The 12,853-nt window shown below is 36.1% G+C and overlaps 1 protein-coding gene across 5 annotated transcripts in view; it reads right to left on the minus strand.

Moving 5' to 3' along the window:
• Cldnd1 (claudin domain containing 1) overlaps positions 1–12,853 on the minus strand; it is a 32,769-nt gene that overhangs the window by 19,449 nt on the left and 467 nt on the right. Inside the window, exons 2-6 of one of the 5 annotated variants that reach the window (XM_010639650.3) lie at positions 11,896–11,939; positions 11,382–11,691; positions 8,310–8,420; positions 6,782–6,919; positions 6,243–6,503 (exon numbers count right to left, since the gene is read on the minus strand). In XM_010639650.3, coding sequence (XP_010637952.1) covers positions 6,283–6,503; positions 6,782–6,919; positions 8,310–8,420; positions 11,382–11,691; positions 11,896–11,939 — 824 coding nt within the window. In that variant the 3' untranslated portion in view covers positions 6,243–6,282. Of the gene's footprint in view, positions 1–6,242; positions 6,504–6,781; positions 6,920–8,309; positions 8,421–11,381; positions 11,692–11,895; positions 11,962–12,853 lie in introns of those variants that run through there. The other 4 variants (XM_010639652.3, XM_010639653.3, XM_019209852.2 and 1 more) reach the window with 4 other exon arrangements.

Genomic DNA, 12,853 nt, shown 5'->3' on the forward strand with positions numbered 1-12,853 from the left:
AGTTTTTATACTTAATTCAACCAGAGTATGATTACTAGACTGGACTAAACTCACTCTCCTCCCCAAATCATTACCAAGTGACTAAAAAACCTAACAGGTTTTATTGATATGAAAAGACTGGATCTATGGAGTTTCACAGGAGTGAGGACTTAAAAAATCACTCTTGATTTCACAATCACTAAAGATTGCATAGTGAACTTTAACTGGATAAAACTAGCCTCAGCACCAGTCCCAGCTGTAATCCTCACTGAATTGCAGCCATAAGAAATCAAGAGTTCTACAGGCCCAGGAATAGACAACACAAGACCAAGCAAAGCCTGCCTCCTCCCTGCACAGTTGGCCTCCAAATAATAATACAGTACCTACCATTTATTGAACTCATGTCTCAGAATCATTTAAAGACATTATGCATATGTATTCTTATTTCAGCCTCACACTAACGTATTGAAAAAGCTATTGACCTGCACTTCATAGACAAGGCCCCTACCACATCTGTCAAGAGTTTCTGAGGAGTAGAGGTTAATACCAACCTCTCATTGCTCTTTCCAACTTCTAAGCATGAGTATGAATACAATAAAATGATAAGCAAACAGCAACCAAAATATTGACTTTATATGTTTTTGTTTTTGGTACCGGGGTCGAACTTTGGACCTTGCTCTTGCAAGGCAGGCAGCGGCACCACCGAGCTATATCCCTAGCCCTATATTCACTTTCTTAAGGAGGCTTAACCCAAACTACAGGATGTTTGTAACTACCAGAAAATACACAATATCCTCCCTTAGCAATAGTTTTGTTTTCCTTGTTTTGGGTTTTTTTTTTTAACCTAGACTCCAAAGACATTTTGAGAGAACACACTGTTAACTTGTACTATAGATACAGATTCATGGCTTTTTATTATTCTTTAATTTCTAAATTAAATTTTCAGAGGTTATGTATGGGGGAAAACAGTATATAAATAGCATTTTATACTAGCTGCAGTTGCCAAAACAAACAAGACTTTCTATCACTTTCTGCCACATCAGAGCCTTATGACCAGCACTGGACTGTCTTGGGTCAGCTGGTAGACTCCATAAAGCAGTGGTGTGATGGATGGGATCTTTGTAAAAGAGCCAGTGAGCAGCAAAAGAAACTGTTGGAAAGCAGAGGAGGAAAATGGCTTATAGAAGGCAGGCACTGTGTCCCGTCTATTTACTCCATTGTCTGTAACCATCTGTCTATAAGAGACAGAACCCCATTTCTTGCTTTTAGGGTGTTTTTGGTTTTGTTTTGTTTTTTGTTTGTTTGTTTTGAGACAGGGTCTCACTATGCAATCGAGACTGACCTGGAACTCACTATATAGCCCAGGTCAGTCTCGAATCACAGCAATCCTCCTGCCTCAGCCTCCTGAGTACTGGGATTTCGGGTGCGTGCCATCATGCCCGGCTTCTTGATTTTAAAAGCAGCTTTCAAATGGTGGTGCGTACTTGTAATTCCAGCACCCTGGGAGGCTGAGACAAGAGGATCCCAGATTTGAGTCCAGCCTGGGTAATTTGAAAGACCCTGTCTCAAAATAAAAAAGTACGGTTGACGTAGTGTGAAACCGCTGGGCTCACTCCCAAGAATCACAACAAACAAAACAGTACCTTTCAAACATGTTTGCCCACTCGAATCACTTAATCACTTATAAAAGTTTAAAAAATTACAACCCAACTACACTCCCGGCCTTATAAATTGAAGGCCAATTAAATCAGATTCTCTTTTTAAAGTTGTCCAGGAAATTCCAAAATGCAGTCTAGGCTCAGAACCATTTTACATGCTTGGTAATCCCTTGTGATCCAACTGGTAGAAACTAGCATTTTTGATTGGCTATTTATGCTAAGTAATTTAATCTTTATCACAGCTCCATGAGGCAGGTATGCTAATCATAACATTTTACAGGTGAAAAAAGGAGCTTGGCAAGGCTGAAACAGATCTAGGATTACAATTTAGCATTGTCTTCTAACTACCATACATCATATTGCTCTAGTAGTTGGTGATACCAGCAATCACTCCAATCAGATAATTTATCCTGCTTTTCTAGAGAGGACTAAATAAGGGTTGTAGACAATACAAGAGTTCATTGCAATAATCCATTCTTAAGGAGAGTGAAAATTCCTTCCATGGAAGTTGAGGAGAAAAAGCAACTTTCTCAGAACTTTCTCAGAACTCAGAACTTATACAGATTTATAAAATGTGTAGAGTAATAAATCACGAGATTAGACTTGTGAAGCAGTTGAGAGCAGATAGCATAATTTTTTTATAGAACCAGCTTTTTTTTGAAAGGGCATCTTTGGTATTTCCAGATTGGGAATAGAAAACCAGACAGCATGTCTATGAAAATAAGGCTAAGGATTTTGAGGGGAAGCACTATGGGAGATACAGAAGCAAGATAATCAAAGATGTTTGTGTATATATGATAGTAAGATAAACGTAAGTAAAGAAAAATGAGAACAGAAGCCTGGTAGCCTGAGAGGGACTGAAAAGTTGCAGGACAGGTAAATAAAGTTCACACCCTGAGATACAACCCAAGTCAGTAGAGAAAAGGTGAAGGATGCATGACTCAGTAACACAGATATTTTAAATATATGAAGACAAAAAAAGAAGTAAGATTCTCTCTCCTTATTGTACATTTCTAAAGCTCTGCAAAGGCAGAAGAAATAATACAAATTGAATTGTGCTAAGTTTACTGAAAATGTATGCATATTTGTATGTCAAGTAATGTATTAATTTTGCCAATAACAGTAACTATTATAGAACAAATAATCATTTTGATTCGGTTTACAAGTTACGATTTTCACAAACTTTTGCAAGAGGACACCAGCATTTACCTATAATGTGATCCTAAGAAAAAACACATTTCATTGTCAAAACATCTGATGAACAAAAATAATTCATATAAGTAGATGTGATCCCTTGTTTTATTCTGGTTTTCAAAGTATAAGTTGTTATTCTGTGAAAAGAGCGGGAAAAGGAAGACAGGATTCCACCCACGTGTGCCAGGAGAGTCACATCTAGCCTGTGAACTAATCCATTAGTTGAAAACGTCAGTAAGCGCTGAATTGGCTAAATTGGGCTAATTCAACAAGTTTTTATTTTAGATGATAGCTTACATGAGATTTAAACATTAAAATGCCCTCCTATTATATATCTTACCATCAACCGAATATGAATGGATCTACAAGTTTTAATATTGCTAAGTCTGTAATTTTGTTATCTTTCCGGAATGAAAAAATTCAAAACAGGTTTGCTGAATTATCATCTCTTCTTATTCACTAAATGAATTCATCTGAGTTATTAACTATTCTCCCTCCCTCCTAGGTGTTATTTTTTAACACATTACTCTAATACATTATGATACAGACAGTAAGCACACTTGGTGTTATCCAAATAAATTATAGAATTATTCTGCCTTTTTTATACCAACTTTTAAATAAGCCTATTGCAAAAAAAAAGAAAAAAAAAGACTCATTTTATCCATATTATCCATATCGTTTCATTAGAAACCATAAATTAAGGTCTTAAAACATATTCTTTCAGCTGTCATAACATATGCTAAAAGAGTATCTGGAACTGTTTTACTTTGGGGGTTGCTTTCAAAGATTAAATGGAGATTAAGATGATTTACCTTTCCACTGACTTTAGGTGTGATCAATCAAAATAATTGAGTGATTTTATATGGTTTAGCCTTAGAAAAACTGTTTTTACACTGAACAATACAGCCCTATGTATTATTTCAGACAAGTCTCTGCAAGAGAGGTGACCTCAAACACTGCATTGGGCTAAAAACACTAATTACAACACATATTCATCAGTAGGAATTATAGTGCTAGCTTTCCAAATTTAAAGGTATTACTGGTTAAGGCTATATAATCCAAAAATTCAATTCTGCCTTCCAGTTTAGTCTACTTTACAGGCACTTATGTAGGTAACTCTGGGGGTAAAAGGCAGGGAACAGGTATTTAAAATAACTTCCTAATACAAACATGTCAGACTGCCAACAATTCTTAAATCCCATTGTTAAATGTTGTTTGTTCACTTAGCTTTTCTCCTACTTACCTGCCACAGAAGGTGCTCTAAATCAATGAAACTTCAAGAGTTAATAGGTAGAAATAGGTAGATATCTACCAGACCCAAGGGTTCACGCACACCTTTAATTCCAGCTACTGGAAGAGGCTGAGGGAGGTGTTCATAAATTTGAGGTCATATTAAACAACTTAGCAGGGCCCTATCTCAAAATAAATTTCTGTAAAAAGGGCTGTGGATGTATTTTGGCACTTGTATGTTCAATCCCCAGTATTGTTTTAAAAAGCAGGGGGGTTAGACATCTAAGTAATCAATCATTTTACAGGCACCTGGGTACAAAGTAATGCTGACTGTTACAAGTCAGAAGCTGACTTATTTCTTTACTATAAAACACAAACATCCATGACCATTAAATGAGTTTTTATAGGAAACTAGCCATGTTAAGTATAGAAATCAAAAAACTACTTTGAAAACTAGTTTTAATATTCTGAAACATTATTTTCTCATTAGGATCTTGTGTACTATTATAGTTTTTCACACCAGAGAAACTATTCAGTATTTATACACGTATGACTTATTTATTTCACTTAAGAGTCTATCCTCAATATGTATCTAAGGGGATGAAGGGAGGGCAGGGACAAGGGGAAAAATGAGAACCAAGACCTATCATGTAAAGGTACAGGATCCCAGTAATGAATGTAACTGTATTGTGTACCTAGATTGTACCAATAAACTCAACAAAAAGAAAAAAATTCTGATACATTAAAAAGACAACAACAACAAAAAAAACCTCTCTCATTTTCTAATGGGGTAAACAGTTGCCACATTTTCTGGAAGATAAAACAAATCCAAACAAACACAAGACATAAAGATAGGCTTGCAGAGTACTAATGCATTTTCCATGAAGAACCACAAAGATCTCCCATTATTTTAATTCACTGAGATTTAAATCAATTCAGACACTATACACAAATTTTTGAGTTTCTTCTCATTTTTATTTTGTAAAAAAGACAGATTTAGGATATGGTAAGAAATTACTGTTACATTTTTTTAATCTGTCAAATGCTACAGTATGGAATAAATAAATAAGATTTTTAAAACTTCAATGTTTATAGACATTTATAAAAAATGACTGAATTAGAAGACACTATATAATGCTGATAAACCAGGGAAGGGATTTAGGCAAGGAAAGGCACATCATTTCACCACAAGAAATAAAGACTATAGTTGGAGGTTAATGGACAGCCACAGCTTTAGATCTTGTGGTAGTATTCCCAGCTCTGGAGGGTCATTACAGTAGATACTTAATTCCAATAAACAAAAAACTGTTGGGGAATTTTACTTTGTAATCCTAATGTTAAAAAGAAAGCACTTTTAATAAACCTGGTACATAGGGAGCAAAAATTCAAAATGGTTTGGTGGGACTGAAAGTCCTAATGAGATTATAAAAACTAGTAAAATAAGGGGCCAGGGATTTAGCTCAGTGGTTCGGTGGCCTGCCTTGCAAGCGCAAGAACCCGAGTTCAATCCCCAGTACCAAAAAAAAAAAAAAAAAAAAAACAGTAAAATAAATTAAGATTAACTCACTTATCTGGCTGAACTGGAACTTTTGTAATTACAAAATTAAAATTCCAAGTAAACATTACAATTTTTTTTAACTTTTCTTGTAGAGAGACATACACTCTAGATATAAACAGCTGCCATACTTCACCTTAGATGAAGGTATGTGCCAAAGTTTAGGGAAAAATCATAATTTCCCAATTTTATGGAGCTTTAAATCTTTGAAAGCAGCACTAATACCACTGGCTGACTAACTACAGAAGAAAAGTATGTTTTGACATTCATAAGAAGTTACCCAAAAAGATCAAAGTTTCTAGTTCAACAGATGGAGATAGTTTACTTATACCAGAAAGTCTAAAACAAACATCAGCAAAATCTGTTCTGGGTCAATTTTGCACTTTCAATTTTCTTTCACAAATTTGTATCAACTCTCTACCCACTTCTTTTTGTCTAGACGTTGATGCTGACTGGTTTGTTTGAAAGATGAAATTACTCAGAGTAAACCACATAAATTCTGGTGTTTAAAAGTGTGCATTTAGTAGGGTACATAAATAAAATGGATTTTTCAGGATAAATGATATGTTCACAAAAAAATTAAATTAAAAACAATTGTGAGCCAAGGGGAATTATGAATATTAAAAAATATTAAAAATAGCAATGGTAAAACAGGCAGTTTCCCATTCATGCCACACGATATGCTTTCATTAAGGTGTACTCTTTCCGATTGGTGTGAGCAGCCCAGATAAAGAGAGCTGAAGCCATGAACTGTAAGGGAGCTGAGACACAAGCCAGGCAGAAGGACCATCCAAATTCACCGTATACATTCTCAGGCAGTTCTAGTTTCTGGTGGAGTAGTTCAATTCCAGCAACATAACAACTTACTGAGCCCAGTGTACACAGACCTTGAGAGAAAATTTAGAAAACAAAACATGGCTCAATAAAAGCACAGTAGAGGAGCAGGGATTTAGCTCAGTGGTTCCACCACCTGCCTTGCAAGAGCAAGGACCTGAGTTTGATCCCCAGTACCAAAAAATTAAATTAAAAAATTAAAAATAAAAGCATAGTAGAGAGCTTTTCAGGCAACATAACATCACAGTAATATGTGAATCTATCAAATTTAACTCTGTGGTCCCTAAAGAGACAGGCAAAAGTTAAAAGTTAAATATGATACAAGACTCACCAGCAAGGAGATGGAGAATGCCAGTGGCAATGGTGGGATATAAACTTCGGCAGATACAAGCACAAAGTCCAATTAAAGCCCCAAAGCACATCAAACCCAGACTAACAAAAGGTAAAAGGAACTGGCAACGCCAAAGATCTGTTTTTAAAAGAAAAAGAAAGAACAGACATGTTACCATGATTTCAGACCATTTTCTACACTGGGAATTTTTTTCGTACTGTAATTAAATCTTCTCTCAAAAAATAAGAAATCAAGGGTTCTTTTCTAAATTAGACTACTCAAAAACGATGCTCTGCCCTGAAGAAAAGCAAAAATCCCCTAACAGGAAACAATTACCAAAGCCTTGCATTGTGCAGTATACTGCTTGTCTTACACATACATGCTTTGCAAATTAATCCTACCAACAACTTTTACTATTGAGTACTATTTTCTTTTATAATTAAAGAAACTGAAACTAGAAATAATATATACAAAGAAAATAAGTGGATGAGTGAGGACCTGAGAAAACAGTTTACCACAACATATAAACATTATCTTAGACCTTTCAGAATTTAAAGGGAGTAAAAACAAGAATTGGTGATTATAAATGACCTTTCTTGCTCTTGAAAAAAAATGCATACAGCACAATGCAGTAAATCTGAAATATACCCAGTGCTTAACAGAAGTTCTAATTATCAAAAATTCTCTTATCAACACAGGAGGAAAGTTGATGGCCTCACAAAGCATTTCACTGCATTTTCAGATAATTTTAATTATTAGTAATCAATTAGTATCAAATTTAATCAAATTCTACCTTTTGGTGATGGTACTACTTTCTCGTACTTCATGAAAGGTTTTTTATTTTGTTTTGTTTTTTCCTCAGTACCCTTCAAACTCTAATAATAACTTTTTCCTATCATATTCATTGCAAAATTAAATACCTGTAGTTATTCAATTTAAAAAATATATATGGTTATTCTTCCAGGAAAGCTCCAGTAAGTCTCTATGGCCCTAAAAACTGAGGATTAAATCTGATAACAGTGGTAGCCTGACTGACCATCAAGGAGAAAACTGTAATTAAAAAACTTTTTTGACATTATCATTTCATTTTTGAGACTGACTATCATCTAAGTTTGGATGATTGGTCCTGATACTCAGTAACCCACTCAGAGCTTGCAATTTTCTTCACATACACCTATCTGAACCTCACCAATGGAAGTGTTTAACTTAAGTACAGGAATTTATTATTTAACCTTATTAAATTCCCTCTTAATTGGGCCGGCCCATCAATAACATCTTTTGGAGGTCTGGATTCCATCAGTAAATGTATTAAATGCCTCCCTCAATTTAAAACTATCTAAAAGCTGGTAAGTGCATTTCTACCTTCTAAAATATAGTATCAATACTAATAGACTTCATTGGAATACCTAAACAGAATAAATTAACACTATCTACTAATACATCATGTTACAAAATTAGAATACGAGTAACCACAAATAAAATTATTTCCTTTTCGCTCCAATTGTCCAACTGAGATCAAAGTACTCACAGGTCCGAAGTAGATCAATTCCACTATTGTGGTTTCCAGGATCAACAAATTTCTCCATGAACTGCTCATTTAGTGTGAAACTCATGCATTTTGTGACAACATCAAATGACTCTGGAACAAGAACAATGATTGCTTATTGTTCTCATAAACATTTCACAATACTCTTTCAGTAATTATACTCCCCCGCAACAAAAAAAAATGGAGATGTTCAAAGAATAAGCAATCTCACTGGCCTTAACTGACACACAGGTCTCTCTCATGTCTGATGCATGCCACTGGTTCTCAGGGGAGGACTGAAGATACAGGCACCAGGAAGGGGAAAAAAAAAAGTAGGAGCAACAAAATAGGTGGCAGAATAGATATGTAAGAAGACTGGGGAGGAGGAGGAGGGGATGAAGATTGAAATAAAAACTTTGACCTTTTCCCCTAAACCTGTTTTTCCAGCTATGGTTCCCATTTCAGAGGGCAGTTCCATCCTTCCAATTCCTCAGACCAGGAACTTTAGAGCAACTCCTGCCCACATACATTCCACCAAGAAATCCTAAGGTTCTTCCATCAAAATAATCAGGATCTGGGGCCAGGGCTTTAGCTCAGCGGTGCTGCCACCTGCCTTGCAGGCACAGGTCCTGAGTTCAATCCCCAGTACCAAAAAAAAAAAAAAAAAAAAAAAAAAAAAAATCAGGAGGGGGTGAAGGGAGGGAAGGGGTATGGGGAGAAAATGAGAACCAAGAACTGTCATGTAGAGGTACAAGATACCAATGATGAATGTAACTGTACTGTATACCTAAAATGTACCAATAAACTCAATGAGGAAAAAAAATCAGGATCCAGCTGCTGCTGCTTGGTGCTAAAACACTGATCTGATTTACTGTATAATCACTTCTCAGCTGAATCACTACCCTTGCCTAATGTTTATTTGTTATCACATCCAGGGTAACCACATAATGTCTCTCCACTGCTCAACACTCCTCGATGGCTCTCCACTGTAGTCACAATAAAAAGCAGAGTCCTCGTGATTCCTAAAGTCCTGCACATCTAACAACATACTGTACCGACTCTCTTCTCTCTGATGTTCCAACCTAGTAAGCTACCTTACTGATCCTTGAATATTTCAGGTATGCTCCTGCTAAAGGGCCTTAGCAGTAGCTATTTTCTTTAACCTACATGATCCTCTGACTGCCCATATGGCCAACTCCTCCACAGTCTACCCACATCAAATCTATACTCAAGTAGTGTTTTCTCAATGAGTCCTATCCTGACTATGATATTCAAAATCCCAACCTATATTCCCACCAATATTCCCTTCCCCTTGTAACTGCAAATCCCCTTTATTTATGCTCTACCTTTCAATAGCATGTCATCTTTTAACATACTATGTACTTGTGTGTTTATATTGTTGTACTTATATTTATTGCCTGTCATCCCTTATTAGAATGCTATCTCAAGAATAAATTTTTTTGTCTAAATTATGAGGCATGAAATTATTTGTTGAATGAATTATTAAACTGGTAAAATGCTAGTATCAAGCACTCCTGTTTCCTCATTAGAACTTAATGTTTTACAAGAAATTTTGACAAACTTTCCTTTCTTTGCTACTACTTCCTTTTTTCATATATGACATACTACCATTCTTTTGATGTAATGGTAACTCAAGCTTATTCTGCTAGTATTTGAACAAAATGATTCTTTACCAAGAAACCAACAGAAATAAACATAAATAAAAGTAAACTTGGGCTGGGGATTTAGTTCAGTGGTTCTGCCGCCTGCCTCGCAAGCAAACCCAAATTGGAGCCCCAGTACCAAAAAATATATAATAATAATAATAATAATAATAATAATAATAATAATAATAATTTAATTAAACTGAATTTCTTCCTTACAATGGGCACCAAGGCTACCAATTTAATAACTATTTAATAACTCCTTAAATGATTTTTCTTCTGTAATACAAATTTTTAACCTACAAACTCCACATCAAAATTGTTGCAAAACTGTTTCAGATCACAAGAGGTGATCCCAACATATGGCAAATATTTAAATAAAAATTACAATAAAATATATATTGCTATTAATCCCCCTCAAAATTCTCCCCCACCATTTATCCCACTGTTTTTGCCACTTTCTGAAACAGTTCTGGAAGTCTTCCATCCTGAGCGTGTTTAAGAAGTGTGATGAAAAGCACAGTAAATGCTGCTTCCATGTGCCATCCAACAGAAAGGCAGGCTTACAAAGACGTTACTATATGTTCTCGTCCGCCTTACTCACTAGATCTGATACCTTGAGTCTTCTGGTTCTTTTCTAAAGTAGAAATGACCATGAAGGGTAAATGTTTTGAATAGATTCAAGACTTTTAGGTAGTCAGAACAATGTAACTAAAGATACTTATGGAACAGGACTTCCTTCAGAAAGTGGCAAGAACAATGGAATACGTGTGTTCAAAAAAGGGGAATATTTTAATGACAACGTCTTTTATTATAACAAATTTTTTAAAAATTTAAACATTCATATTTTTCAAGCACATCTCGCACATAGATTTAAACGCAGTCATTCAAATTGCAAACCCTAGGCCGGGCGTGGTGGCTCACGCCTGTAATCCCAGCACTCAGGAGGCTAAGGCAGGAGGATCGCTATGAGTTTGAGACCAGCCTGGACTACATAGTGAGTTCCAGGTCAGTCTCAACTACATAGTGAGACCCTGTCTCAAAAAAACCAAAACAAACAAACAAAAAAAAACCAAATTACGAATCCTAAGATACAAGGGCATATGAGATATTTACTAAAATACTTCTAAGAAGGACATTCAATTCATATTTGTTGATTTGATTCCCATTCTTTTACCAATTAATAAATATTTAAAGTCTTCTCATGTACTGTTCAACTATTGCCTTATGACATATACAAGAATGAAAAGCATTTTAATAAGAGAATACATAAGTACAGAGATATAAATGGCTTTCCTAAGTTACTTATCCAATCAATATTAATTAATACCATGGTAATGCCCAGAAGTTAGGGAAAAGAGGTAGGAAAAGATACCTAAGAGTAAAGAGAGAATTTGAAATAGAGGAATACCTGTCCTTTCTGATGGAGTATACCAGTGTGTGTTTTTGGGCATGGTGATACACCGTCTCCACAATCCCACTGTGCCATTATATCGGAAAAGTGCATCATTATAAGTCTTTTCATCTGCCTCATCAGTATTGAACTCTTCCCAGATGCTTTTATTCAAATCACTTGAATTTTCTTGACCTGGACTTCTATATTCATACCAGAAGTCTGTGCCAATTGAGGCTGCCATGTAGATGGTAGAAATGAGACTAAGCACACAAGCAATTACAAATGCTGTAGCAAAACGATTATCCATTCTGGCATTCAGACTGCTCTGTTTAAAGTTAAAGAAAGACAGAAGGTTAGACTTCACAAACAAGATTATTTTGAAAAAATTTCTCTTGAAAACATCCTTTATCCTATCCCCCCATCCCTTGGTTCTTTAAAACAATATATAATCACTAAGGCATTAAAAAAAAGCAAACATTAAGTTTAAAATAAAACTCATTATGAAAATACTTATTAAATGCTCACATACCCAAGATGCTACGGAGACAGAGGTCTTGTGCTCTAGTCTATCACCTGCATACTAAAACAGACAACACTGAAATGGACATACACATTACAAATACAAAAAACAGACATGCCCGTGGTCAGCAGTGCACCGTGCACACATTTTTAATTACAGATTGAATTTTCACACAAGCAGTAGAGTATTATGTGTTCTAGGCATGAGTGGGGAAAAAGACAGGAAAAGCAAGCCCTGGAAATCCGCTCCTGTTTCCTCTGTCCCGAAACAAGGACAGAGCCAGGAGCCATTTGGAAGCCAGAGTTGAAGAGGTTAATGGAGAGGGAAAGGTAGTTCTAGGGGTACGAGGCAGGAAAGAGAACAATAACATACAGTAACACTAGGTGTAAATCTCTCCTAATCCATTAAAACTAAGCCAAGCATCTTCACATTGCCAAATTTTCACTACTCTTCTCATTCCTCGTACGGTACTTCTGAACCTCCTCAACTGCAATCTTGTTCTCTCCCTAAATCTTACATATATCCACAGAAACTAAATGAACCATTCTCAGAAAGACAAAACTGAATTAAGCAAAATATAAACACTCTCTAGGTGTGGTCAGGGGCTCTTTGGTAGTAGTAAATGGCCGCGGCAAAATGACTCAAAGGTGGATCACGCTGAGTCAAATATTGCCAAGTATATACCATGACTACACCAACACCTTACAAAGGTGCCCGAAAACAAGCTGGAAAACTGGGGTCCCGGAGTTTGGAAGAGGGGAAGTGACTCGGGGAAGATCGGGGTAATTATAATAACGATAACTCAAGAAGTTGGGTTTGTGTTTTGGTTTTTAAAAATTCTCCTTAATCTCGGTGCTCTCAAATGACCTTAAAAGATCCCAACATCGGGAACTGCGGCTAGGCGGCCGCCCGGCGCTGCCACCTCACTGCCTGGGCGGCGGGGGTGAAGGAGGCCGAGGCGACACCG

Source organism: Fukomys damarensis, unplaced genomic scaffold (assembly GCF_012274545.1).
Source record: "Fukomys damarensis isolate Sample0158 unplaced genomic scaffold, DMR_v1.0_HiC HiC_scaffold_24, whole genome shotgun sequence".
Classification (NCBI taxonomy): Eukaryota; Metazoa; Chordata; class Mammalia; order Rodentia; family Bathyergidae; genus Fukomys; species Fukomys damarensis.